Genomic DNA, 24,956 nt, shown 5'->3' on the forward strand with positions numbered 1-24,956 from the left:
ATTTGATCCATTTTAATACATACACTAGTATTTTTGTAGATTTGCCATTTTCAGATTTCAACGCTTTTACTCTTTCAGGCATAGAACACTAATGAGTTTCGAAATTTTCTCTTGTGGGATTTCTGCCCAGGCTTCACGCAAAAGGTTTAGCAATTCTGCCCGTGATGTTGGTTTAGTGGACATTTTCTGAACAGCTCGATCCAATATGGCCCAGAGGTGTTCAATGGGATTCATGTCAGGAGACCGACTTGGCCATTGAAGTCGCTTGATCCCATTTCCGTCCTGCCATTCTTTGGTCTTTTCTGCAGTGTGGCATGGAGCTCCATCTTCCATGAACAGTGTTGTTTTTGACCATCTGACCAGTGGAGAAGAAAGGGAGAAATCCATCCCCAAGGATAGAAATGTGTATTGTAGAGTTGATGTTGCCAACACACTCCACAAACTCTGACCGACCAGCGCTTCAGATTACTCCCTACACCATCACTGAAAAACCACTGTTTGACAGTTCGCTGCAATCGGTTCAAAGAAAACTCTTGCCTGGAAAGTCTCCAGACTCATAGGTGTCCACTGTCAGAAAATTGAGCAAATTGGGACTCATCTGAAAAAATGAGATTGCCAAAACTCCAAGGGTCTGTTGGCCATCTCGTCAGGGAAACTTCTTTCTCCTTTGAATGTTGGCTGGGTCTAAGAAGAGGTATTCTCCTAGCTGCTCTCCCCCATAGTAGCCCAGTTGAAGAAGGTACTGCACAGCAGTTCTTGAGTTAACGTGGACCTCCTCTGCAACATCTGCTGCCTTGCAACAGGGAGTTTTTTCAATGGACCGCTTGACAGCTCTAAGACACCTTTCTGAGGGCTCAGGTCGACGAGAACAGCAAGATGTGGCTACCTTGCCTTCGCGGGTGAATTGCACAATCACCCGATTGACCATAGAAAGCGGCATGCCAAGGTTCTGAGCTATTGGACACTGGCTGACTCCACCTTCCGATTGGCCAACAATTCGTCCTCTTTGAAAATCGGAAAGTTAGTGTGTTCCCTGGGTTCGAGGCATAGTTCATTGTCGTACAATACCCAGGAACTAGTTTCTGCAAATAGGCGAATATTAGTACAAATCGCTGAGTAAAACTGCGTTATACAGATGAAACGAATAAACTTAAGGTGTCTATTTACTTCTGTTATGTCTCAGGTATTTCCAAAGTCTTTTAATGTCTTCTCAATTCCCATTTCCTCAAGCATCTTGAATCTCTCAGTCTTCTATCTGACCATCAACATGGCCTTCGCAAGGCAAGATCCACCGGTGATATCCTTTCTTACATTACGAATGTCCGGGCCTCTTCTATAAGAGACTTTTGAGAATCCTTTGTTGTAGGCCTTGCTAACACAAAAGCCTTTGACAGAGTTTGGCATCAGGGTCTGATATCGATGCTTCCCTCTTTCGGCTATCCTCCTTCACTCTGCTCTATCATACCGAGCTTTCTCTCCGACCGCTCTATCTCTGTAATTGGTGATGGTTCAACATCTCCCTCCTTCCCTATCAACAGCAGTGTCGCTCAGGGGTCTGTTCTGTCTCCAACACTCTTCCTTATTTTCATCAATGACCTTCTTTCTTCTACAAATAACCAAATGCATGAGTATGCTGATGACTCGACATGAAATTCCTCCATGTTTTTCCCATCTGCCCCATCTTCCCTCACTCAATCTCCATCTCATTTGATCTCCATCTCTTTGAATTTGGATTTGGACAAGATTTTCCAGTGAAGCAAATGTAATCGGCTTAAGTTTAATGTTTCTAAAACTCAATTTCTTCCCATCTCTCTCGAAGACTCCTCTCAACTCTCCAATCTCCTATGACAGCTCCACAATTACACCAAGTGATTCAATAAACCTACTAGGTATTACCATACATCAAATTTAACCTAGAATCCACAATTCCACAAATAGCTAAGGCTGCCTTGAAGAAACTAGGATTCCTGTTCAGATGTTGAAGATTCTTATCCTCTCAACAATTGCTTCAACTATATAAAGGATTGATTCGTCCTTGTATAGAGTACTGCTCTCACATCTGGGGCGGTTCTAGCTCCGCATACCTGCTGAACAGAATTTAATCCAAAGTAATCTGAATTATCAACTTTCCCAATCTGACCTCAAAACTCGACCGCTCGAATTACACCACAAAGTTGGCTCTCTTTCTCTTTTCTACAGTTATTACTTCAGTTTCGGCTCCCAAGAACTTACTGCTTGTGTACCTCTACCATTAGCGAGACCATGGAATACTCGACAAGCCTCTACATCACATGATTATTGTGTGGGCAACTCAAGGTTGGGCTGTTATGATGTTTGTTTCTTTCCCTCTACTGCCAAACTATGGAACTCTTTACCTTCCCATGCATTTTGAAACACTTACGACCTTCCCCTTTTCAGAAAGCAGATTTTTTTTTTCTACCTCAAAAACTCTCTCTTTATTATTTTCTTTCTATTCTCTCTATTCTCTCTTTTATATTCTCTATTTATTCACTTTTTTTAAAAATCGATACAGCTCTTTTATTTGATAGTATGACCTGGGTGGGGACACCAGTTAACAAATAATGTAAGTATTTTAAAAATTTGGAGTACTGTAAGTCGCTAAGCTGTCTGTCACCATAGAAGTAAAGAGATTGCATTAAGACACTGGTTTATTCCATATGTTTTGAGTCATCCATGAAACAACCATACACCGCTTCAATCCAGTAACTTTGCAGTCACGACAAAGGGATTGCAGTGTTACGAATATATTTACTATATATCATAACTATTATTATTAACATTATTATTACGAAAACGTTACAATGGTATAAAGAAACCTGGGCGAATTTGTCCGAAGCGGCCTGAAGGTGAAGCCAAAGGCCTATACGTAGTGTCGTTGGAAGACCCATAACACCTATGCTTTAGATATTTGATGGTCATTTTAACAATCGGTTTTGTTTGTGTTTCACACTGAATGAAAAACGTTCGATGAAATGTTCGGACTGAAAGGCATAGAAATCAAAATGGCGGTGTGTGGAATCAGCTGTCGTACGTCGTAATAACATGACAGACATAATCACATCACATCACCCCTATCATGTGACCAGGTCCTCAGCTCTGATTGGTGTACATTTGTGAGGGACATACATGCATACATACAGACACTGTTCAAGACGACTTTGCCCTACGGTTTATGCCGTAAATATAACTTTCCTTACAGCAACTTGTATATTGTTATGGAACCAAGGTTCGGGGTTCACCACGAAGGGGACTTCTCGGACTCTTCCCGACCTCTGGCTCTGCAGACCGCTATGCCGTGGAAAAGTCAATGGTCCGTTGGGTTGGCAAGCAACTACAAACGCTGATCGATTCCTCAAAACCTTGCAGGATCCTCACTCTTTTAAAAATGCGTTACCTTTCCCGGTGGGCCGGCAATGCCAATTGGGGTACATTGGGGTACGTTGGGGTACGTACCGTCAGTCTGCACCTGCCTATTTCTTATGTATGGCTGAGCGGAATGGTTGTGTATACACTGGCTAATTACGGGGCCAATCAGTGGGGCAGAACATCCCGTATATCTAATGTTGCACTCTAAATGAAGCCAATAGATAGAATGAGACAAACAAGCAGTATGGATAACCGTTTACGAAATGCAATGCACGTATTTACAAAGCACATCAATCTATCAGAAAAGGCACATTTGTACAGGCACAGCAAACAATTTAAAAAAGGAACATAAGAGCAGATTCCAACCCTTAGCACATGCAAAAGGAACATAAGAGCAGATTCCAACCCTTAGCACATATCCCCTTCTACAATTTAAACTAAACATTACCGAAGAAGCATAGATAGGAAGAGAAGAAGATAAAGAGGCAGGGCAAGGCATTGGTTCGGTCTTTGACTCATTCCGGCAGACGTCGACAGACGTGTGCCAATCCCAAAATGGGAAGCAAATAAGGAATAAGGAGGGGTAAGGAAAGCAGAAGGGTGTGAATGCGAGTGAGACAGCATGCACTATGGAGGCTTTAGAGGGAAAATGTGATGTGAATGTAAAACCTCGCCCAGAAGGGGCAAGAGGCAAATCATTGATGCAGATCATTGTAATTGTTATGCTCTGTCTGAGTCTCGGTAGACGAATTAGAAATTATGAAGGGAAAGTAAGAGAGAATTGTACGTCAGTAGTGGAGCTATCTCCCCACACTAGGGATGTATTGGGAGGTGGAGTTCCGGGAGCAAAGGCCATGGCTTTCCCTTTGACACGCCACAGTGCTTCCTCATTGGTGAGCTCACCATCCAATGCCACCTTTGGGACCAATCATCTCAGAGTCTGAGTCTTCCTCAACGGGTTTTCCTGCTCAGTGCATTTGAAAAGCAGCAACGTTGTTATCTCCTCCGCCATCTGAAGTGTTTGTGTGTGGTTCTGTGTCTTATAATGTGGTCGTGTGTGGTGCTACAAGTGAGAGTTAATAGAAGAAAGAAAGGGAATTTGTTACGAATAACGGGTTTGTACCTGATTAATGTTTAATGGTAATTTCGGGAAGAGATTGAACCAAATTGTACAGTGTAGTGTGTGAAATGGCAACCACCATGCCATGAAAAAGAGAAGATTGAAAGGAGGATAAAGGAAGAAAAGCAGGGGTATTGAAGAGGAGGAAGAAGACCTACTATAGCCCACACAACACATCTGTCCTGTTTCCCTTGAAACAACGGACGGGGGCCTATCTGTTCACACATAACAACGATGTAACTGACTAGGGAGCTCTACGTGCCATGGATGTTGGTTCACCCAGGGGCCAGTTTTATAACCGATATTATATATATATATACATATATATATTTTTTTTTTGAGAAGTGTCTGTTTTACTTCTATATGTACCAGTGGTTAGACTCGGGTGGGTTTAGGGGGTAACAAAACAAGACAGAAAGTATAACACCGACACAGCCGGGCTTGTTTGATACTTTAGTTGAAGATAGATGTAATGACGTAGCATGACGGCCGGACACAAAACTGCAGCTACTTGAATATATAGAAGATATATTTTATATGTAGAAGATATATTAACTTTGCAGTCACTATGAAGGGATTAGTGTTACGATTACATTTACTATAATATTAACGTTACGTTAACATTATTACGAAAATGATATTACTGTAAAACAAACCGAGGCCAATTCCTTACTTCCGCGGTTACATCACTTATCACCGATTCATGAACCATATATCGCTTCAATCCATTAACTTTCCATTCACAACATTGGAATTAAAAGTGTTATGGTTATATTTACTATATTATTATTATTATTATTATTATAATTACAAAAACGATACTGCTGAAACGATACACTACTCAGCTACTGTATTAAGAAACCTGGGCTTAATTCGTCCGAAGCGGTCCAAAGGTGAGGCATGAAGCCTAAGAGGACTATACGTACCATATTGTTGGAAGACCCGTAACGCCTATGCTTTTGATATTTGATGGTCATTTTAACAATCGGTTTGTTTGTGTTTCACACTGAGTGAAAAACGTAAAGGTAGAGCATGGTGATTGTGATATATGACAGGTTCGACAATATGTTCGGCCTGAACGAAATTGGAATCAAAATGGCGGTATGCGGAGTCGGTCGCCATACCGCCGTAAAGACATCAGTCGTAATCACATCACCCTGTCATGTGACCAGATCCTCAACTCTGATTGGTATACGTTTGAAAGGACATACATATGGATGGACAAACACTGTTCTGGACAGCTTTGCCCTATAGGATATGCCGTTAAAAAAAAAATAGGGCCGGTAGTTCAGGGTAGAGGATGATCCCAATCCCATCTAATTGTGTATAAAAAAAAAAAAAATAGGGCCGGTAGTTCAGGGTAGAGGATGATCCCAATTCCATCTAATTGTGTACAATATAGTACCACCTGGTGGAAGCCTGTATTACAAGTTCTAATACTAGAAAGGTACTCAGTAGAGCGCATACCTCTGCCAGGCAGAACAGTTTAAGTTTTGTATCCCACTAATATATGGCGGATCTGGATCTGGACCTCGTCCAAAATCTAATCGGCTTGTTCTGGTCACTGACCAAACTCATCCACCAAGTTCTGTCCTAATCCATCCACAACTTTTTGAAATATCATGTTACATATCGTTTTGGCCCTGCATCTCAATGGTGAGCGATCACTGAAATGTCAGCTTGGTGTTGGAATAACGATTAAGGTGGCCTTGAGATCTTAGGGTCTTGATTTTGAGCCCCTGTCATGCCATTGAAATAAAATCAGGTGGGTTGACTCAGCCTGTCACCCTTCTGAGGTTGGCAAAATGAGTACCAGCTGACTGTTAACAGCGGGACTGTATCAGCCACGCTTTCAGAAATGATGCAATCAGCAGTGAAAGGAACATGTGGAAAAAAAGAAAAAGAAAAAAAAACAAACAAAAAAAAAAACTTTAAAACATTATCGTATCCAGTTCTTCAACAACAACAACATGCATTTTAAGGCCATTTTCCCTGCGAGAGCGGGGGTTAGCCTTGCGGTCCCCATGACAATCTTCTCCATTTTGCCCTATTTTCTGCATCTCTCCTTGTTAACCCCCTTGCCCGCATTTCTTCTTCCACCATCTTTAGCCAAGTCTTTCTCGGTCTTCCCCGTCCTCTACTTCCTTCTACATCAATTTCCATCACTCTTCTCAACCAGTCACTTTCATCCTTCCTCAACACATGACCAAACCATCTCAGCCTGTGCCTCTTCACAGCATCAATCACAGGCAATATTCCCATCATCTTTCGCAATTCATCATTTGTCTTCCTCTCTCTCAACGATACTCCGCACATCCATCGAACCATTCGCATTTCCACCCTTTCCAGCCTTCGTTGCTGCTCTACGTTCATTACCCATGTCTCGCTCCCATAAATCATAACACTTCTCACACATGCAGCATACACCTTTCCCTTCAGCTTCAGCGACACTCTCCTCCTCATCAGCACGCCACTCAGTTCCCGAAACTTCTTCCATGCACATCTCACTCGAGCAACCGTTGCCGAGTCTGATCCATCTTCTCCATTCAGCATGTCTCCGAGGTAGCAAAATGTTTTCACACCTTCCAGCTTCACGCCGTCTCCAAGATCCAACTCAACATTTCCTCCATCTGCAGCTCCCTCTGTGCACACCTTACATTTGAATGTAACTGCCACACTGGTAAATGACCCTCTCAGACCACTGCATTTTTGATGAACCCACTCAGCGCACATTGTACATTGAATGGAGTTCACTCCGACACCCTTCCTGCACACAGCACACGGCCACTTCCCAGTTCTTTCCACCTCACCACATGCTTTACCACTTGCCATCACCTTCGTCTTTCCGATATTCACCTTCAGACCTTTTGTCTCCATACATTCCTTCCACTTGTTCATCTTTTCCTTCAGTCCATCCATACTTTCCGCAATTAACACCAGATCATCTGCATACAACAACTCCCACGGTAAACCCTCCTTTACGTTCTGAGCCAGCACCTCCATCACAGCTACAAATAGTAGTGGACTTAGTACCGACCCCTGATGCACTCCCACCTTCACCTCAAACTCACCACTGTTCCCGTCCTTCGTCCTTACAGCTGTGCGCGCTCTTTTGTACATTGCCATCACTACTCTGATCAACCATTCCTCCACTCCTAACTTCCTCAATGCCCATGTCAATACTTTGCGTGGAACCCTATCGAATGCTTTCTCCAGATCAACAAACCCAAAAAACAACTTCTTCCTCTTCTCCATGTACTTCTCCTGCAACTGCCTCACAATGAAAAGCGCATCTGTCGTTCCTCTTCCTGGCATAAATCCAAACTGCATTTCGTCGATCTTCACTTTCTTCCTTATCCTCCTCTCCAACACCCTTTCCAATACCTTCATTCCATGCTCCAATAACTTTATCGCTCGGTACGAGCCACACTCCAGAGGGTCACCTTTCCCCTTGTATAGAGGGACGAGGGTACTCAGTTCCCAATCCACTGGAATGCGGCCTTCTTTCACCACCAGATTACAGATCTCTGTCATTCTCTTCACACCCCAACTTCCTGCTGCCTTCAACATATCTCCCACAACTCCCGTCGGCCCTCCCGCTTTTCCACTCTTCATTGCTGTTATCGCTTCCTCAACGTCCTTCTCAGTTATCTTCTCTGCCGGTCCTAAAACTGGGTTACTCTCTATGTTGCCATCCCATTCATTCTCTGTATTCAACAGCATTTCCATATATCTTTTCCATCTTCCTTTAATTCCATCTGGGTCGACAACGATTTGTCCCACTTCATCCTTCAAGCAACTCACCCCCATCACGTCACACCTCTCTTTCGCTATGTGCTTTGCAATCCTGAATACTGCTTTCTGACCCTCTTCTGAATCCAAGCGTTCTCCGAACATTTTACTACATGCCTCCTGCGCCTTTGCTACCTCTTTCTTTGCAGCCTTCCTGGCTGCCTTATAACTTTCATGCTCTGCTGTTTCTGCTCCCGTACCCTTCGCCTTCTGCCACTCCTTGAACTTCTTCCTCTTCTCGTCAATCCTCTTTCCAACTTCATCATCCCACCACCATGTTTCCGAGTGCCTCGGTGGTCCTTTTGTCCATCCACATACCTCACCAACGGCTCCCAACAGACTAGCTTTCATTGACATCCAACCACTTTCAAGCTCAACCACATCATCCTCTACCCTACTCAGCCTCTCTTTTAATGCCTCCCTTACTGTCACCTCTTTCAACCTCCACACCTTCATTCTTGGTTGGTACTTCACCCGCCTCCAGTTCAATCCAGTTCTTCACCAAAATCAAATCATTCGACCTTGTCACCCATCCAACCTGTCCATCAAGTTTCATCCAAATCCTTCCATAACTATTTGAGATATCCTGCTCACAGACAGACAAACAGATAGCGGTGAAAATATAACCTCGATCCACCTTTGATGACGGAGGTAATAAAATACACCATCGACATCGCATAAGTAAGGGGGGGGGGGGGGGGGGTTATGAATGTTCATAAATTTAAAATTTAAAATCAATTTAAAAACTCCACCTACAACCCTGGCACTGCCCACACGAGATGGAAACAAAAGAATGATCCAGCGAAAGGAGTCCCACTGGCAGTCTCGGTTTAATCACGCATGCCGACACGTATCCAACTCTCAATTACATATATCTCTACACACACAATCCATTTTTGCTTTGCTTTCAGCATGAGGTCTCACCTCGGGATTGCGAGTTCTTGTAAAGAAAGTCAAACTCGTCTTGAAAATCTTCCAGAATTCTCATGTTTTGCTGAATAATCTGAACACAGGTCCAAAACAGAATCCATGCACAACCATGGGCATGCATAGTTCTTAACATTTCCTTCAAATTTAGAACTGCACAATTATCAGCGCTTCATTGTTAACGTCAGCTCACCTGTACACGTTTCTTCACCTCGTTGTTAATGGTTTGGTCCAAGGTAACCTGCCTCTCTGTTAGTATGCTTCTCTTCTGGGTCCTCATGTACCCACTGGATCCCTGAAAGAAAAATGCTCTTAATTATAAAGCAACAAAATTAAATAATGTACCAAAACTTCTCTTTCACCATGTGATCCAAAGAAACAAACCAGTTTTACAGTTAGAGATGGATATGCTCTTGCTCACGTAAGCAGCAACAAGTTAACTAGATAGTGGTTTTATGGCTATAAAACCTCATTGCGTGAGCAGGATCCATGGAAAAATAAAATTTCCAACCCTAGTTATTATTAAAGCTTGTAAATGGAAACAGACAATTATTTTTATTATTATTTTTGCCTTATTTTTATTTGCGCTAATCAATTAGGATCAAGAATACACATCAAAACTTGTAGTCTTCATATAGGGTTTGCTTTTATCTCCTTCAATCCAAAAAAGATCTTGAGGTTTTGTGTAGGAAATTCCGGAAGACATTACGTGGTTCATTGTAGCTCTATCCAAGATTATCTTCTCTTCTTTCAGGCACCGTGAAATGATCTGAGCCATGAGCACTGGCTCAGAACTATAAGATGTCTGCACGCTCACAATACAAGGGGAAAAAATTATTTTAAAAATAATAATTACAGATAATATAATCACCATATTGTATACAAAAATACCCCACATTGACGAAAACAGCTAAAAAAATACAAAAGAAAAACGACGATTTTAGGTGATCTTGACCTTTTGACCTCAAAAGCAATATGCATCAGTGACCCAATATGCAAACCATGCTCAAATTTCAAATCAATTGGATGAAAATTGACGATTTTATGCAACCTTGACATTTGACCTTTTGATCTTAAAAAAAACAAAAAACATTCAGCTTCTAACTTTTGTTATATATTTTTTTTCTTGTTATACCTCATAATAAAGCTATGTTAAAAATTTGATGACAAAGCTCAAATGGTAAAATGTTACGGCCCGGACAGACACACACAGACACACACAGACACACACAGACACACACACACAGACACACACACACAGACACACACACAGACACACACACAGACACACACACACACACACACACACACACACACACACACACACACACACACACACACACACACACACACACACACACACACACACACACACACACACACACACACACGTGATTGCGAATCCCCATCTCCCGCTAAGTGGGGGACGAGCTAATAATAATAATAATAAGAGTACACAACAAGAAGAAAGGCACGAACTGTGATAGCGTACAATACAATCGGACCCCGCATTTCGTACTTCCGCTATTCGCGGAATCCTCGTAGTCGCGGTTCATAAAATGTGATGTGATATTGTGATATGTGATAAATATGATATGTGATATTTGCGGTCCGGCTTCTCTATTTGCGGTCATATGTTCCATGTATTCGCGGTTTTTTTTCTATTCGCAGCCGTGTTCCGCGAATTTGCGGTTTTTTTTCTATTAGCAGCCGTGTTCTGTGAATTTTTTTCCCCCTATTCGAGGACAAGTTCCGCAAATTCGTGGTTTTTCAGGGGCGCAAAAAAAAAAAAATCACGAGCCGCTAGCTTGACACATTTATAAAACCCATCTTTTACCAGCCATGCATAAAACAGCTGGAAGTATGCAAAAAAAACTTCTTCTACAAGCTGCGAGCATGACCTGCTTATACAGTACAGTACAGTACGGTACATTCACTGCTGTGCGATTTGCGTTTTCATGGCTTTCGCGGGAATGAATTTTCGACGCACTTATAAGTGAGCTTCGCGGGATATCCCACCAGATGTGTAAACAAGTCAAGTCATGCTCCGCGAATTATAGAATGCAACCGCTTCATTAAATCGATTACAGTTTGCAATTTACAGTCATGCATCATCTCTGGATTTGCGTCGGCGACATACGTCGACATTCTCTGGATTTGCGTCACCATTCACGAATTTTGCCTCGCCATTGGCGGTTTGGTCCTCTCCATTCGTTGATTTTCGCAACTCGAGAACCTATCCCCTAATTTTCCATTGAAACAATGCCCCACTATTCGTGGGTTTCGCTATTCGCGGATTTTCCAGGAACATATCCCACACGAATAGCAGGGTCCGACTGTACTTTAAAGTCACTTTTGTGTGAGATGGACAGATCAGAAAAGGAAAAAAATGAAGATATAAGTTGTAACGGTTATCTGATTTGGACCAATGTCCAGATCCCAATTTAACAGTGGACCATTGGTGGACACGTGGTCAAATCTTCCACCCGGTCCATCGATTTAACAGTGGACCATGGGGTTGGACACGGTCAAATCTTCCACCTGGTCGATCAATTTAACAGTGGACCATGGGTGGACATGTCAAATCTTCCAACTGGTTGAGCAATTGAACAGTGGACCGTGGGTGGACATGTGGTCAAATGTTCCAACCAGTCAATCAATTTAACAGTCGACTGTGGGTGGACATGTCAAATCTTCCACCTGGTCGATCAATTTAACAGTAGACCATGGGTGGACATGTCAAATCTTCCACGTGGTTGATCAATTTAACAGTCGACCATGGGTGGACATGTCAAATCTTCCACCTAGTTGATCAATTTAACAGTGGAACGTGGGTAGACATGTCAAATCTTCCACCTGGTTGATCACTAATTTAGCGACGGATGGTCCTCAGAGGCCGTCCTCCGGGAAAGCCGAACAGATAATTTCATTGGTTTCCAACTAACAGAAACTCCAACTAGATCTGTCGCCGAGGGTAGCTCCTTCGCTTGAAAAGGAATGGGGCCGAAGTGTGAACCCCGGAGGAATGTACCGGAGAAAACAGTGTTTATTATATAGAGAAGGGGTGGGGAGAATAAGAAAGCAACAGACTGATACTTGTTGGTAATCATGTTAAAGATATCACTTTATAAGAAACGTATAATTTCATAAGAAAGTAGAACGGCACACGGTAGAGAGCATACCTCCGCCAGGCTGAACATTTTACGTTTTGTATCCCACTGATAGGCCGGATCTGGATTCGGACCTGAACCACAATATATTCAACTTGTTCTCGTCACATAAGAAACGCATCCACAACTCGTCGACAACTGTTTGAAATATCATACTACATGTCGTTTTTGGTCCTAAATCTCAATGGTGAAGAATCACTTGAGAAATTATAAAATTCTCTGATCCAGATTTGAATCTTCCCTAAAATCGAATCGATTGTCACACACACAACCTCTCCACCAAATTTCATCCGAATCTGTCCACAACTTTTTGAGATCTCTTGTTCACAGATAGACAGACAAAGACAGGGGTGAAAACATAACCTCCATCCACCTTCGGTGGCAGAGGTAATAATGATATCAGAGGAAGGATTCCAATGAGTGTGGGAATACCTAACTCGCCCGAAATGGCTTGGACATAATGAAAGAATGCAAGAGGAAAGACAAGTGAAAACAAGCGTAATGCCTAGGTCCCACGTCGTTGAAGTGATGCGAGTTGACAAAGTGGAAGACGCAAGGCGGCCATCTTGGATTTTGACGTGGCGACCCAATTTTCAATAGCTGGTGTTGATTGCAGAAAGTATGGATGGACTGAAGGAGAAGATGAACAAGTGGAAGGAATGTATGGAGACGAAAGGTCTGAAGGTGAATATCGGAAAAACAAAGGTGATGGCAAGTGGTAAAGCATGTGGTGAGGTGGAAAGAACTGGGAAGTGGCCATGTGCTTTGTGCAGGAAGGGTGTCGGAGTGAACTCAATTCAATGTGCAATGTGCGCTGAGTGGGTTCATCAAAAATGTAGTGGTTTGAGAGGGTCATTAACCAGTGTGGCAGCTACATTCAAGTGTAAGGTGTGCACAGAGGGAGCTGCAGATGGAGGAAATGTTGAGTTGGATCTTGGAGACGGCATGAAGCTGGAAGGTGTGAAAACATTTTGTTACCTAGGAGACATGCTGAATGGAGAAGGTGGATCAGACTCGGCAACGGTTGCTAGAGTGAGATGTGCATGGAAGAAGTTTCGGGAATTGAGTGGCGTGCTGACGAGGAGGCGAGTGTCGTTGAAGCTGAAGGGAAAGGTGTATGCTGCATGTGTGAGAAGTGTTATGATTTATGGGAGCTAGACTGGGTAATGAACGTAGAGCAGCAACGAAGGCTGGAAAGGGTGGAAATGCGAATGGTTCGGTGGATGTGTGGAGTATCGTTGAGAGAGAGGAAGCCAAATGATGAATTGCGAAAGATGTTGGGAATAGAGCCTGTGATGAATGCTGTGAAGAAAAACAGTTTGAGATGGTTTGGTCATGTGTTGAGGAAGGATGAAAGTGACTGGTTGAGAAGAGTGATGGAAATGAATGTGGAAGGAAGTAGAGGACGGGGAAGACCGAGAAAGACTTGGCTAAAGATGGTCGAAGAAGAAATGCGGGCAAGGGGGTTAACAAGGGGAGATGCAGAAAATAGGGCAAAATGGAGAAGATCGTCATGGGGACCGCAGGGCTAACCCCCACTCTTGCAGGGAAAATGGCCTTTAATATGCCTGTTGTTGTTTGTTGACCCAATTTTCAATAGCGTTCTCCCTTATGCGTAGATACACACACACACACCAGATTAGAAGTTAGTCGTTCGTTTATTTTTCAAGATATTTCGCTCACAAGGTTCAGACATATATATGGTGGCGGCCATCTTGGATTTTGACGTGGCGACCCAATTTTCAATAGCGTTCTTCCTTATGCCTAGATACACCCACACAGCAGATTAGATGTTGGTACTTCGCTTGTTTTTCAAGATATTCCGCTCACAAGGTTCAGACATACATGGCGTCAGACATACAAGGCGGCGGCCATCTTGGATTTTGACGTGGGTTGCACCCGCACCAAATTAGAATTCGGTCCTTCGCCTAAGCACGCACGCACAGACGCACGCACACACGTTCACACGCACGGACGCACGGGAAAACCATAGTCCCCCCTTTCGCTCCGCGGTGCGACGGGGGACAATAATGTACCAAAGCAGAATGAACAGTAGAAGACCAATGGGGAAACCACCTTCCCAACTACCTCCTACTCCCCACCCTTCAAGTTACATGTACAACTCTTTCAATCTTCTTCTCTTTATTTACATAATCAGTCAGTAATTTGGGGAAACACACTGTCGGAATACGTAGATGGTTCCTTCATGTTATGGGAACTTAATACAACTATTGCTCAATGTGTCGGATGTTACATTGGAATTGAAAAATTTCACAACAAACTCCCATTTCTGTCACCAAACCTGCAGCTGCTGCTTGACTCTCCTCAAATTGTGCAGAAGTAGGAAATTGGGGTTGGGGTCAGTGCTAAAGCGGGTGGTCTGCATCTCCACGTTTTCGAGTAACATGTGGAACAATATGGTGGCGTAAGAGATGTCACTGGCTGCCTGGTTCCTGAAATGAGAATGGTGGAATGGGATTAACAATCGAAATCAGAAAAAGCGATACTACATGCCAACAAAGGATTTGGGGGTTATGAGGAGGAAATCAATGCATAAAACTAAAGGCACCAGCTACATACAGTATTATTGCTGGGAGGGGGAGGGGGTAGGGGGTGGGGGTTAAAGAAGAAACTTGAATTTGCATCCACAACATCCTCCAATATGTATTTAATATGTCGATGTCCTCAAAATAGCGTGTATAAATATATATCTGTGCACACGTCACCTATTCAGTGCTCATATAGAACATGACCATGACCACTCAGAAATATGCCAAACTATACACATCACTTCGCTTTCGCAGATGCAGGTGTACTACAATGGATACTCTGAAATACCTGTATGCTTTTGTGGAAGTGATTGCAATTCAACAAAATAGAAGCAAATGGCAAATATATTCAAGCACGTGGATGCCAACACCTATTGCCTTATAGCCGAAATTAAATTGCATTAAATCAGACTTTTTCCACCTCTTTTCCATGTATATACAGTACATGCCTGCATATATACAGGGTGTTTCAAAAAGAGTGATACAACTTTAAACGTTTATTTGAAAAGAAAGAGAAACCTCAGGAACGTGAAACAAACATTGATTGAAAGCTTATGACATGGTATTTTCTATCACTGATTGCTATTGCAGTAAGTCACAGCTAGAGTTGGTGAGAGCCCAAGGTCTGAAATTGGCATTTACGCAAAATCCTTGTAATTGACGTTCTCGATGTGTGCCCCTCGGTTCAGACAGGCATTGATCCTGACGCCAACGTTCTGTCCAACTTTCCTGTAGGTCTCATGTGGCACTGCCTGAAGGTAGTCTGACACCTCCTGCTTCAGATGATCCAGTGTGGCAGGGCGGTTGATGTAGACAGAGCCCTTGGCAGCCCCCCAGAACCAGTAGTCCAGAGGGTTCAAGTCTGGGCTATGGGGTGCCCAGTCATGAGTGGTACCCAGGACAATGAGGCCGTTTCTGAAAATCTGCTGCAGGAAAGTGATGGTGTCACCAGCTGTATGCGGGGGTGCACCATCCTGCATAAACCAGGTCATGCTGAGCTAGTTTGGGGTGACCTTTTGGGCTAGATCATTATGGAACTTATGGAGCACGGCCCGGTAGGGCTCACCGTTGATCGTCACCGTCCTACTGTTGTCATTCTCAAACCAGTAAGGCCCGAGCATTCCCCATCTGGCATTGAAGGCGCAGAAGCATGTGACCTTAGGCCCTTTCAGGTACCTCTCAATGATCTCCTCAGGTGGTTCTGCCCCCCATAAAATGTTGTGGTTGTTGATGGATGGCACCGTTCAAGTGGAAATGGGCTTCATCACTGAACCACAACAGGTTGATCCAGTTTGGGTACCCCTCCATCCTGTCACCAAGCCAATTGCACTTATCAAGTCTCCTTCTCATGTCATCTTGACTCAGTTTATGCCTAATAGAGATGATGTATGGGAAAAGCTTCATTTCCTTAGTGAGGATACGCCAGACTGATGTTGGATTGATGCCCAGCTCATGGGAGCGCCAGCGGTGGGACTTCTTGGGACTGTCCACTGAAGAATCCCGCACGGCGTCGATGTTGGCTTGGCTCTTGGTTACTGGTGCTGGACTGCCACTGTTGACCTTGCTTTGGTTGTGCACTGTACCCTTGTGCTCAAAATGTTTCACAGTACATTGAATGGCACAATTTGTGGGTCCATCTCGTGTTCTGAGGTCGTATTCCTGGCAGAACCTCCGGCGGGTGTCTACATATGATTTAGTCTCATACCACAGAGCCACCACTTTTGTCTTCTGCTCCACTGTCAATGGCATAGTTGAGCTACGGAGCTAGAAATCCCAGGCAACAAATAACACGATACTACCACCAAACCCTGAAAAGGAAAACAGTATAGGTCAAAAAACAAAGAAATGGCAGGAAGTCAAAGTTGTATCAATCTTTTTGAAACGAAACATTCTGTGGGTGGATATATATATATATATATACAGTATATATATATGTATGTATATATATATATATATATATATATATATATATATCTATCTATAATTCCAGTAATCTCTGTTTGTACGTTTGTCTGTGACCGCTGTTTCTCGACAACCACGGGTCCGATATACTTTTAACTTGCCAGGTATATTGCTGGGGACCCGAGGATGTGCCTTTTCAAGGTTTCATATTAATCGGACAATTACTTACCGAGCTATGTCCAAAAAACGATTCAACCAATCAGAGAGCAGCGAACTATCGCGTGTGCCGAACGTGGCGGACACACTCTGCCTCGGATGGCACATTTGAGAGCGTATTCATTTATTTCACGTTGGAAAACTATGTTGCCGTTAAACTATGTTTTAACACTAATTAAAACTACTATCTATAATTCCACGGGTCCGATAAAAAACACCGTACTCGCAAGCCGTTCGCTTTGGACCAAACCATTTCATGTAAATAGAGGGGGGGGATTGTCACCACTCGCAAGCCGTTCGCTTTGGCCCAAACCATTTCATGTAAATAGAGGGGGGGGATATAATTTTAGATATATATATAGTACGGGCATGCCCTAGTATATATATATATATATATATATGTATATATATATATATATATATATGTATATATATATATATATATATATATATGTATATATATATGTATATATATATATATATATATATATATGTATATATATATGTATATATATATATATATATATATGTATATATATATATATATATATATATATATATATATATATATATATATATATATATATATATATATATATATATATATATATATTTGTTTGTTTTTTTGTTTTTTTGTTTTGTTTGTTTTTTTTTTGTTTTTTTTAAATATACAGTATACATATATATATATATATATATACTATCTGTCAAAAGTTTTAGAACACCTCAATTTTACCAGTTTTTATTGAAATTTACGCAGTTTAATATCGCAATGTACTCTGAAATTAAGGATAGAACAAATAAACAATTGGAGAAAAAAAAGAAATCAGAATCATTATGTTTAACAAAATTTAATTTAAATTTTTGACTCAGCAAAGTAGCCACCTTTTGCAGATATAACTGCCGAACACACTCGTGGCATTCTTTCTGCAATGGAAATCAAATATTGTTTGGGAAGTTCTTCCCAACACTGTTGCAGAGTTCCCACAAATGTGTTGTGCTTGTAGGTTGCTTTGCTTTCACTCTTCTGTCCAGTTCCTCCCAAGCCAGCTCGATGGGGTTTAAGTTTGGAGGCTGTGCTGGCCATTCCATGATTTGAAGCCCACCGTCTTGTTCTTTTCCTCGAAGGTCATTTTGACATAGCCTGGAGGTGTGTTTAGGGTCAATATCTTGCTGTAGGATGAACCCCTGACCAACTCGGCGTATACCAGAGGGTATTGCATGGCGCTGCAAAATGCTGTGGTAGCCCTTTGCCAGTCACTCTGTGCAAGTCGCAGACTCTGGATCCAGCAAAAGAGCCCCAGACCATCACGCTTCCTCCTCCATGTTTGACAGTTGGTGTCACACACTGAGGAACCATCCTTTCGCCTACTCGACGGCGTACAAAAGTCCTGCGTGATGAAACAAAGATTTCATATTTTGATGAATAGGCCATAAGACCTTCTTCCAGTCTTCAGTAGTCCACTGGCGGTGCTTCATTGCCCAGGCAAGCCTCTTTTTCTTATTTTGCCATCTCAGCAATGGCTTTCTTACTGCCACTCGACCTGTCAAACCTGCAGCTCGAAGTCTTCTCTTCACAGTTGAAACTGAGACTTCCTTACTTCGACCAGTGTTAAGCTGTGCTTGAAGCTGTTGTCCTGTGAGCCGCCTATCACGCAAGCTGTTGACTCTCAGAAACATGTCTTCTGATTCTGTTATGGCTTTGGGTCTGCCAGACCTCTTCCTGTCAGAGTTTCCTCCAGTTTCTAATATACTACTTCCTGCAGTGCAATATTGTCCAAATAATGCTTGAGAGGGTGTACTAACAGTCTGTTCCAATACTGCTTTTAAACAGGCAGGGGGTTTGTAATCAAGTAATCAGCAGAGGTTGGGACACCTGAAGGAATTGTTTGCATCAACTTTCAAGGCTTAATTTACTTACATTGCTGCAGAACAGCTGTAAGTTGTTAACCCATGACTTATTTCCTGAAGAAGGCCTTCTTTTTTTTTACAATATAACTGTGCAATTTACATTATTTTCCTGTTTTTGCAAACCTAAACTCTTTTTTTTTTTACCTCGAGCAGTTTACTGCTTACCTTTGTACCATTTCAGGTTATTCACTGGACATTAAACTGCGTAAATTTCAATAAAAACTGGAAAAATTGAGGTGTTCTAAAACTTTTGACCGGTAGTGTATATATATATATATATCTACAGTGCATTCAGAAAGTATTCAGACCCCTTCACTTTTTTCACATTTTGTTATGTTGCAGCCTGATGCTGAAATCGTTTATATTCACTTTTTCTCTCATCAATCTACACTCAATACCCCATAATGACAAAGAGAAAACAGAATTTTAGAAACTTTTGCAAATTTATTAAAAATAAAAAACTGAAATATCACATTGACATAAGTATTCAGACCCTTTGCTATGACACTTGAAATTTAGCTAAGGTGCCTCCCATTTCGCTTGATCATCTTTGAGATGTTTCTACACCTTTATTGGAGTCCACCTGTGGTAAATTCAATTGATTGGACATTATTTGGAAAGGCACACACCTGTCTGCATAAGGTCTCACAGCTGACAATGCATATCAAAGCAAAAACAACGCCATGAGGTCGAAGGAACTGCCTGCAGAGCTCAGAGACCGGATTGTGTCGAGGCACAGATCTGGGGAAGCCTACAAAAATAATTTCTGCTGCATTGAAGGTTCCCAAGAGTACAGTGGCCTCCATAATTCTAAAATGGAAGAAGTTTGGAACAACCAGGACTCTTCCTAGAGCTGGACGCCCGGCCAAACTGAGCAATCGGGGGAGAAGGGCCTTGGTAAGAGAGGTGACCAAGAACCCGATGGTCACTCTGGCTGAGCTCCAGAGATCCTGTGTGGAGTTGGGAGAAACTTCCAGAAGGACAACCATCACTGCAACACTCCACCGATCTGGGCTTCATGGCAGAGTGGCCAGACGGAAGCCTCTCCTCAGTGAAAGACACATGAAAGCCCACAGAATCTTGTTTCTCACAGTCTGAGAGTCCTTTAGGTGCTTTTTTGCAAACTCCAAGCGGGCTTTCATGTGCCTTTCTTCTTGTGCCAAGCGGGCTTCTTGTGTCACAAAGGATTTTCCTATCACGCGAACCCGGGTTACACTCCCCCTAAAATAAATTAATTATGTAAAATGGTAAAAAATCACGGGGCAACCCGGGTCACCGCGTGGTGGATCATATATATATATATTGTTTACCAATTTATATTTTAACACAAAGTCAATGTCATGATTGAGCTATGGATGACGGGTTATACAGAGGGAAATAAACAAATAAGAAAATAGTTCACAAACTAGAACGGCACTCGGTAGAGCGCATACCTCCGCCATGCTGAACAGTTTACATTTTGTATCCCACTAATAGCTCGGATCTGGATCCAGATCTGAACCAAAATGTGAGCGACTTGTTCTTGTCACTTACCCAAACTCATCCGCCTAGATTTGTCATGTCACCCACACCTTTTTGAAATATCATGCTATATGTAGTTTCTGGCCCTATTTTGTGAAAAAATTGTATTTCTGATATCTGGATCCATATTCCGGTCTTCACCAATATCGAATCGATTTGTCCTCGTCACACACACACACAACCTGTCCACCAAGTTTCGTCCTAATCTGTCCACAGTGTGGCAGAGGTAATAAGAAGGAATCAGTGGTTACAAGGAATAAAAGAAAGCTGTGATGAACGTGAAATTGTCAGAGACACCGGTGAGTGGACACCTTGAAAGACGGTGAGGAAGGGTACAACTGGGTGGCATTTGGAAGTGTGTTCCAAAGTTGTGAAGAGAGAAGATGGATACAGCCTCGACGTTTTTTTTTTTTTTTTTTTTTGTTGTTGTTGTATACAAGATCGAGGCTCGTGAAAGAGCTAACATTAATCACACAAAAAAGACAAACCGACACACAAAACACAAAAAACAAGGGGAGCGGCAGACAAGATGGGGAGAGAGGGGGAAGGACACAAACACAACATTTGAGAGCAGGGACATCGGGAGGACTTGGGGGGAGGTGGGAGAGGAATAAAACATATGAACACTGCAAGGACTCTGGGGTGAATTACCGGGGGTAGAAAAGATCAAGGTTTTCGATGGGGGAAGATAAGAGATGGTGGTGAACAGCTGTTTTAAAGACCTGGAGGGAGGAGTGGGATTGAAGGGAGTGGGGGAGTTTGTTCCAGAGGCGGGAGAAAAGGGGAATGAAAGAGTGAAGGTGAGCAGAGAGCCTAGACTTTGGCAATTTAACCATAAGAGGGTTGCAGGCAGATTTTGTGCGACCTGAAGGAATATTGGGGGGGACAGAGCACAGAGAGAGCTGGGGGAGCAAGGCCGGAGAGGAGTCGGTAGAAGAAAATGAATAAATGTACATAAGAAGAAAAATGAAATCTTGGCGAATGTCACATGAATATGTTCAAGTTGGGAGTGTTAGTGAAGCCCAACCTATCCCTGAAGCCAACCGGTAGAGCAGATTCCAGACGGAAGCCAAACAGTTCAATCTTGGTTTCATCAGACCACAGAATCTTGTTTCTCACAGTCTGAGAGTCCCTTAGGTGCTTTTTTGCAAACTCCAAGCGGGCTTTCATGTGTCTTTCACTGAGGAGAGGCTTCCCTCTGGCCACTCTGCCAAAAAGCCCAGATCGGTGGAGTGTTGCAGTGATGGCTGTCCTTCTGGAAGTTTCTCCCATCTCCACACAGAATCTCTGGAGCTCAGCCAGAGTGACTATCGGTTTCTTGGTCACCTCTCTTACCAAGGCCCTTCTCCCCCGATTGCTGAGTTTGGCCGGGTGGCCAGCTCTAGGAAGAGTCCTGGTTGTTCCAAACTTCTTCCATTTAAGAATTATGGAGGCCACTGTGCTCATGGGAACCTTCAATGCAGCAGAAATGTTTTTGTAGGCTTCCCCAGATCTGTACCTCGACACGTTCCTGTCTCTGAGCTCTGCAGGCAGTTCCTTCGACCTCATGGCTTGGTTTTTGCTATGATATGCATTGTCAGCTGTGAGACCTTATATAGACAGGTGTGTGCCTTTCCAAATCATGTCCAATCAATTGAATTTACCACAGGTGGACTCCAATCAAGGTGTAGAAACATCTCAAAGATGATCAAGAGAAATGGGAGGCACCTGAGCTAAATTGCAAGTGTCATAGCAAAGGGTCTGAATACTTATGTCAATGTGATATTTCAGTTTTTTCTTTTTAATAAATCTATAAAACTTTCTAAAATCCTGTTTTCTCTTTGTCATTATGGGGTATTGAGTGTGGATTGATGAGGGAAAAAATGAATTTAAACGATTTCAGCATAAGGCTGCAACAACAAAATGTGAAAAAAGTGAAGGGGTCTGAATACTTTCTGAATGCACTGTATGTATATATATATATATCTTAATATCTTATCTAAAATCCATCATGAAGGCCACCTGCCAGGTTATTTATTACAAAAATCATGGTAGATTTGGCGATACCTTGTGTAGTTTGTTTCACCATGTTTGTTACATCCCAAGTAAATGACTAACCTTTCTGTCTCCAATTTTAAAGATATTTGTGAAAGATACATAATTCCGTTCGGATTTACGGCTCGCCATTCAGGGAGCCGCAAAGGTTGCTAGTTGCTGCAGACCAGAAGAATCATTGAAGAGATTATGATTAACTCTACGCTCCACAGATACAAAAAAAATAAATGGACGCACTGGTTTACATTTGAGAAAGATAGTTCAGAGGTAAGAGTATGACAAACTGAACAATGAAGACACCAAAGGACACATTGTCAAATCAAAGAGAACGTATTTGTCTTACAAGTCACGGTGGTGAACCAAGGGTAAAAAGAGTGTCTCTGCACCCACGATTCACGTACCAGTCCTGTTTTTCTAACCAATCTGCAAGGAACTGCCGGACCTCCATGGGGAAGTTTTCGTACAGGTGATCGAGCTGATTCAGGTACTTGGTGTCGAGCTGCTGAAGGCTGTTCCATTGCGCCATGCTTCCACAACACGCTTTGGCTAAGGAAGAACGTTAAAGCTGCATTGAAGGGTACAAAGTACAATCAAACAGTAAAACCTTGCTCAAAATGTCTGTAAGGTAACAGAACAATTTACAGAGAAAATTATTTTCGGAATTCAAACAGACACTGCGAAACATGTGACGGGTACGAGGAATAATGCTTCGGTAGTCCATGTAATACACAACCACTAATGCCAGCATCTTGGTGAAACACATGTACGGGTTATATTGGATGTACAAAATTGTACTCGTTATTAAAACGTGCTTGGTCATCCACTGCATATCCAGGCAGACATCACTAGAGAGTTTATAGAACACCAAACCCCACACAGTCTTGAGAAAAAAAGGACAAAGGCGGGGTCCAAGAGCGGCAAATTTGATTGGACGCGATGATGTAAAATGCCGTTTTGTCCAAGTACTGCTTTTGAAAGTGCCATTGATGTAATTTGTGGTCTACAGTGTTCAAGTGTATAATTCAATTGAAATGAAATAAAGATTTTATGGGTTGTAGGGAAAAAAAAAAATTCTGCAAGTTTACTGCCGTTGATGCAGCATCTTTTACACCACCTTATTTACCACATTACATTAGTTATTCGTGCCTGTTGTTTGTGTCCTTTATGACTTCCTTAAAAACAGTAAGTTTCCTGTTTGGAATGATTTTCAATGTCATTTGACTGCCGGGCAGAGTTTTAAAAAAAAATTCTTCTCTGCGCATGTGCGATCGGGACGGATTCAAAGCTGAAATCCTGTTAAACTGCAGTTTCTTTTTTCAGATTCATGCTCTGATTAGTGTTCAAAATATAACATTAATTTTAAATCAAAAGAGGGAGAGAAAACACAGTAAGCTGCAAGTAAAAGGGTTCGATTAGGTAATGTTATCGGGGGTAGAAATGATCGTAAGTAGGGATTAGCGATGCGGGATGACATGAGATGGTGCTGCACTGCTTGGAATCCGTTAGGGAAGGGTGGGATTAAACAGTTTCCAGAAGGCAGCTCCAAAAATGGAAGAAAGGAAGAGTGAAAAGGTGTAGGTGTGCAGAAAGCCTGGATTTCGAGTGTAGAACTATAGGAGTCGGAAGGTGGGGGAGGGGGAAGGGTGAAAGTGAGAGGAAAGAAATTGGAAGGCCGCAGTCGTTCATAGTTACAATAAAATGTAATATGTGCTTGTTCATTCGCTGTTAATGCACGATTATTGGGAGGTAAAATAAACGGATCAATGTTTGAGTGTTACTACAGCAACCTTAATCTTCCTCTTCTCAGAGATTCAATTTATTCTAAACTTTTTCCTGGATGAATATGAATGCACTTGGATGAATGTTTTTGGCCCAAGTCTTTCTGGAAACGGCCCATGCCCGACGGATGACTTGTAGTGGGGCAACCTAGCATAACAATTGTGCATTTTGTGAGGAAAGCATCAAATTTGGCACACTAGTAGACTATCATATTATGAAAAGATCTGGATATTGGGCCATCTCAGATTCAGAGATTTGATTTTTGCAAGATTTCGATTCGATTGGGATCGAAGAGAACACCTTCTTCGTCTTCTGTACAGTGAAGTTGCCAGCCCTGAATTCTCTGGCTACATCTGGGTGCTTCATTGGGGGTGCAACCACGTCCCTCAGGTGAACAGGGACCCACCTGGCATAGTGTGTGTGGTCTAAGGCATGGAACCATGGGACCAGTTCCGTCAGGGCATCAAGGTACATCGTGAATGAAGCCTGCCGCAGAGAACGCACGTAGACCAGTACCAACATCTCTAGTTCCAGCACAGTTGCCCAGTACTGAAAGTTGGGAATGTCTTCTCCTCTCTGGTGACACCAGTCTTCGAACTCAGGCAGGTCTTCTGCATCATCAGCATATGTCATACAGTGGCGTTCATA

General features: G+C 42.5%; 1 protein-coding gene across 11 annotated transcripts in view; it reads right to left on the bottom strand.

Moving 5' to 3' along the window:
- The window catches only part of LOC137429600 (signal transducer and activator of transcription 1-alpha/beta), a 107,894-nt gene that overhangs the window by 51,626 nt on the left and 31,312 nt on the right, over positions 1-24,956 (bottom strand). For all 11 annotated transcript variants that reach the window (XM_078779608.1, XM_078779607.1, XM_068119640.2 and 8 more), the window contains 5 exons: positions 22,931-23,075; positions 14,699-14,849; positions 9,936-10,031; positions 9,420-9,521; positions 9,224-9,302 (listed from right to left, as the gene is read on the bottom strand). In XM_078779608.1, coding sequence (XP_078635734.1) covers positions 9,224-9,302; positions 9,420-9,521; positions 9,936-10,031; positions 14,699-14,849; positions 22,931-23,075 — 573 coding nt within the window. The remainder of the gene's footprint in view (positions 1-9,223; positions 9,303-9,419; positions 9,522-9,935; positions 10,032-14,698; positions 14,850-22,930; positions 23,076-24,956) is intronic.

The sequence above is a fragment of the Myxine glutinosa genome, chromosome 6 (genome assembly GCF_964187855.1).
Source record: "Myxine glutinosa chromosome 6, kmMyxGlut1.1, whole genome shotgun sequence".
Taxonomy (NCBI): domain Eukaryota; kingdom Metazoa; phylum Chordata; class Myxini; order Myxiniformes; family Myxinidae; genus Myxine; species Myxine glutinosa.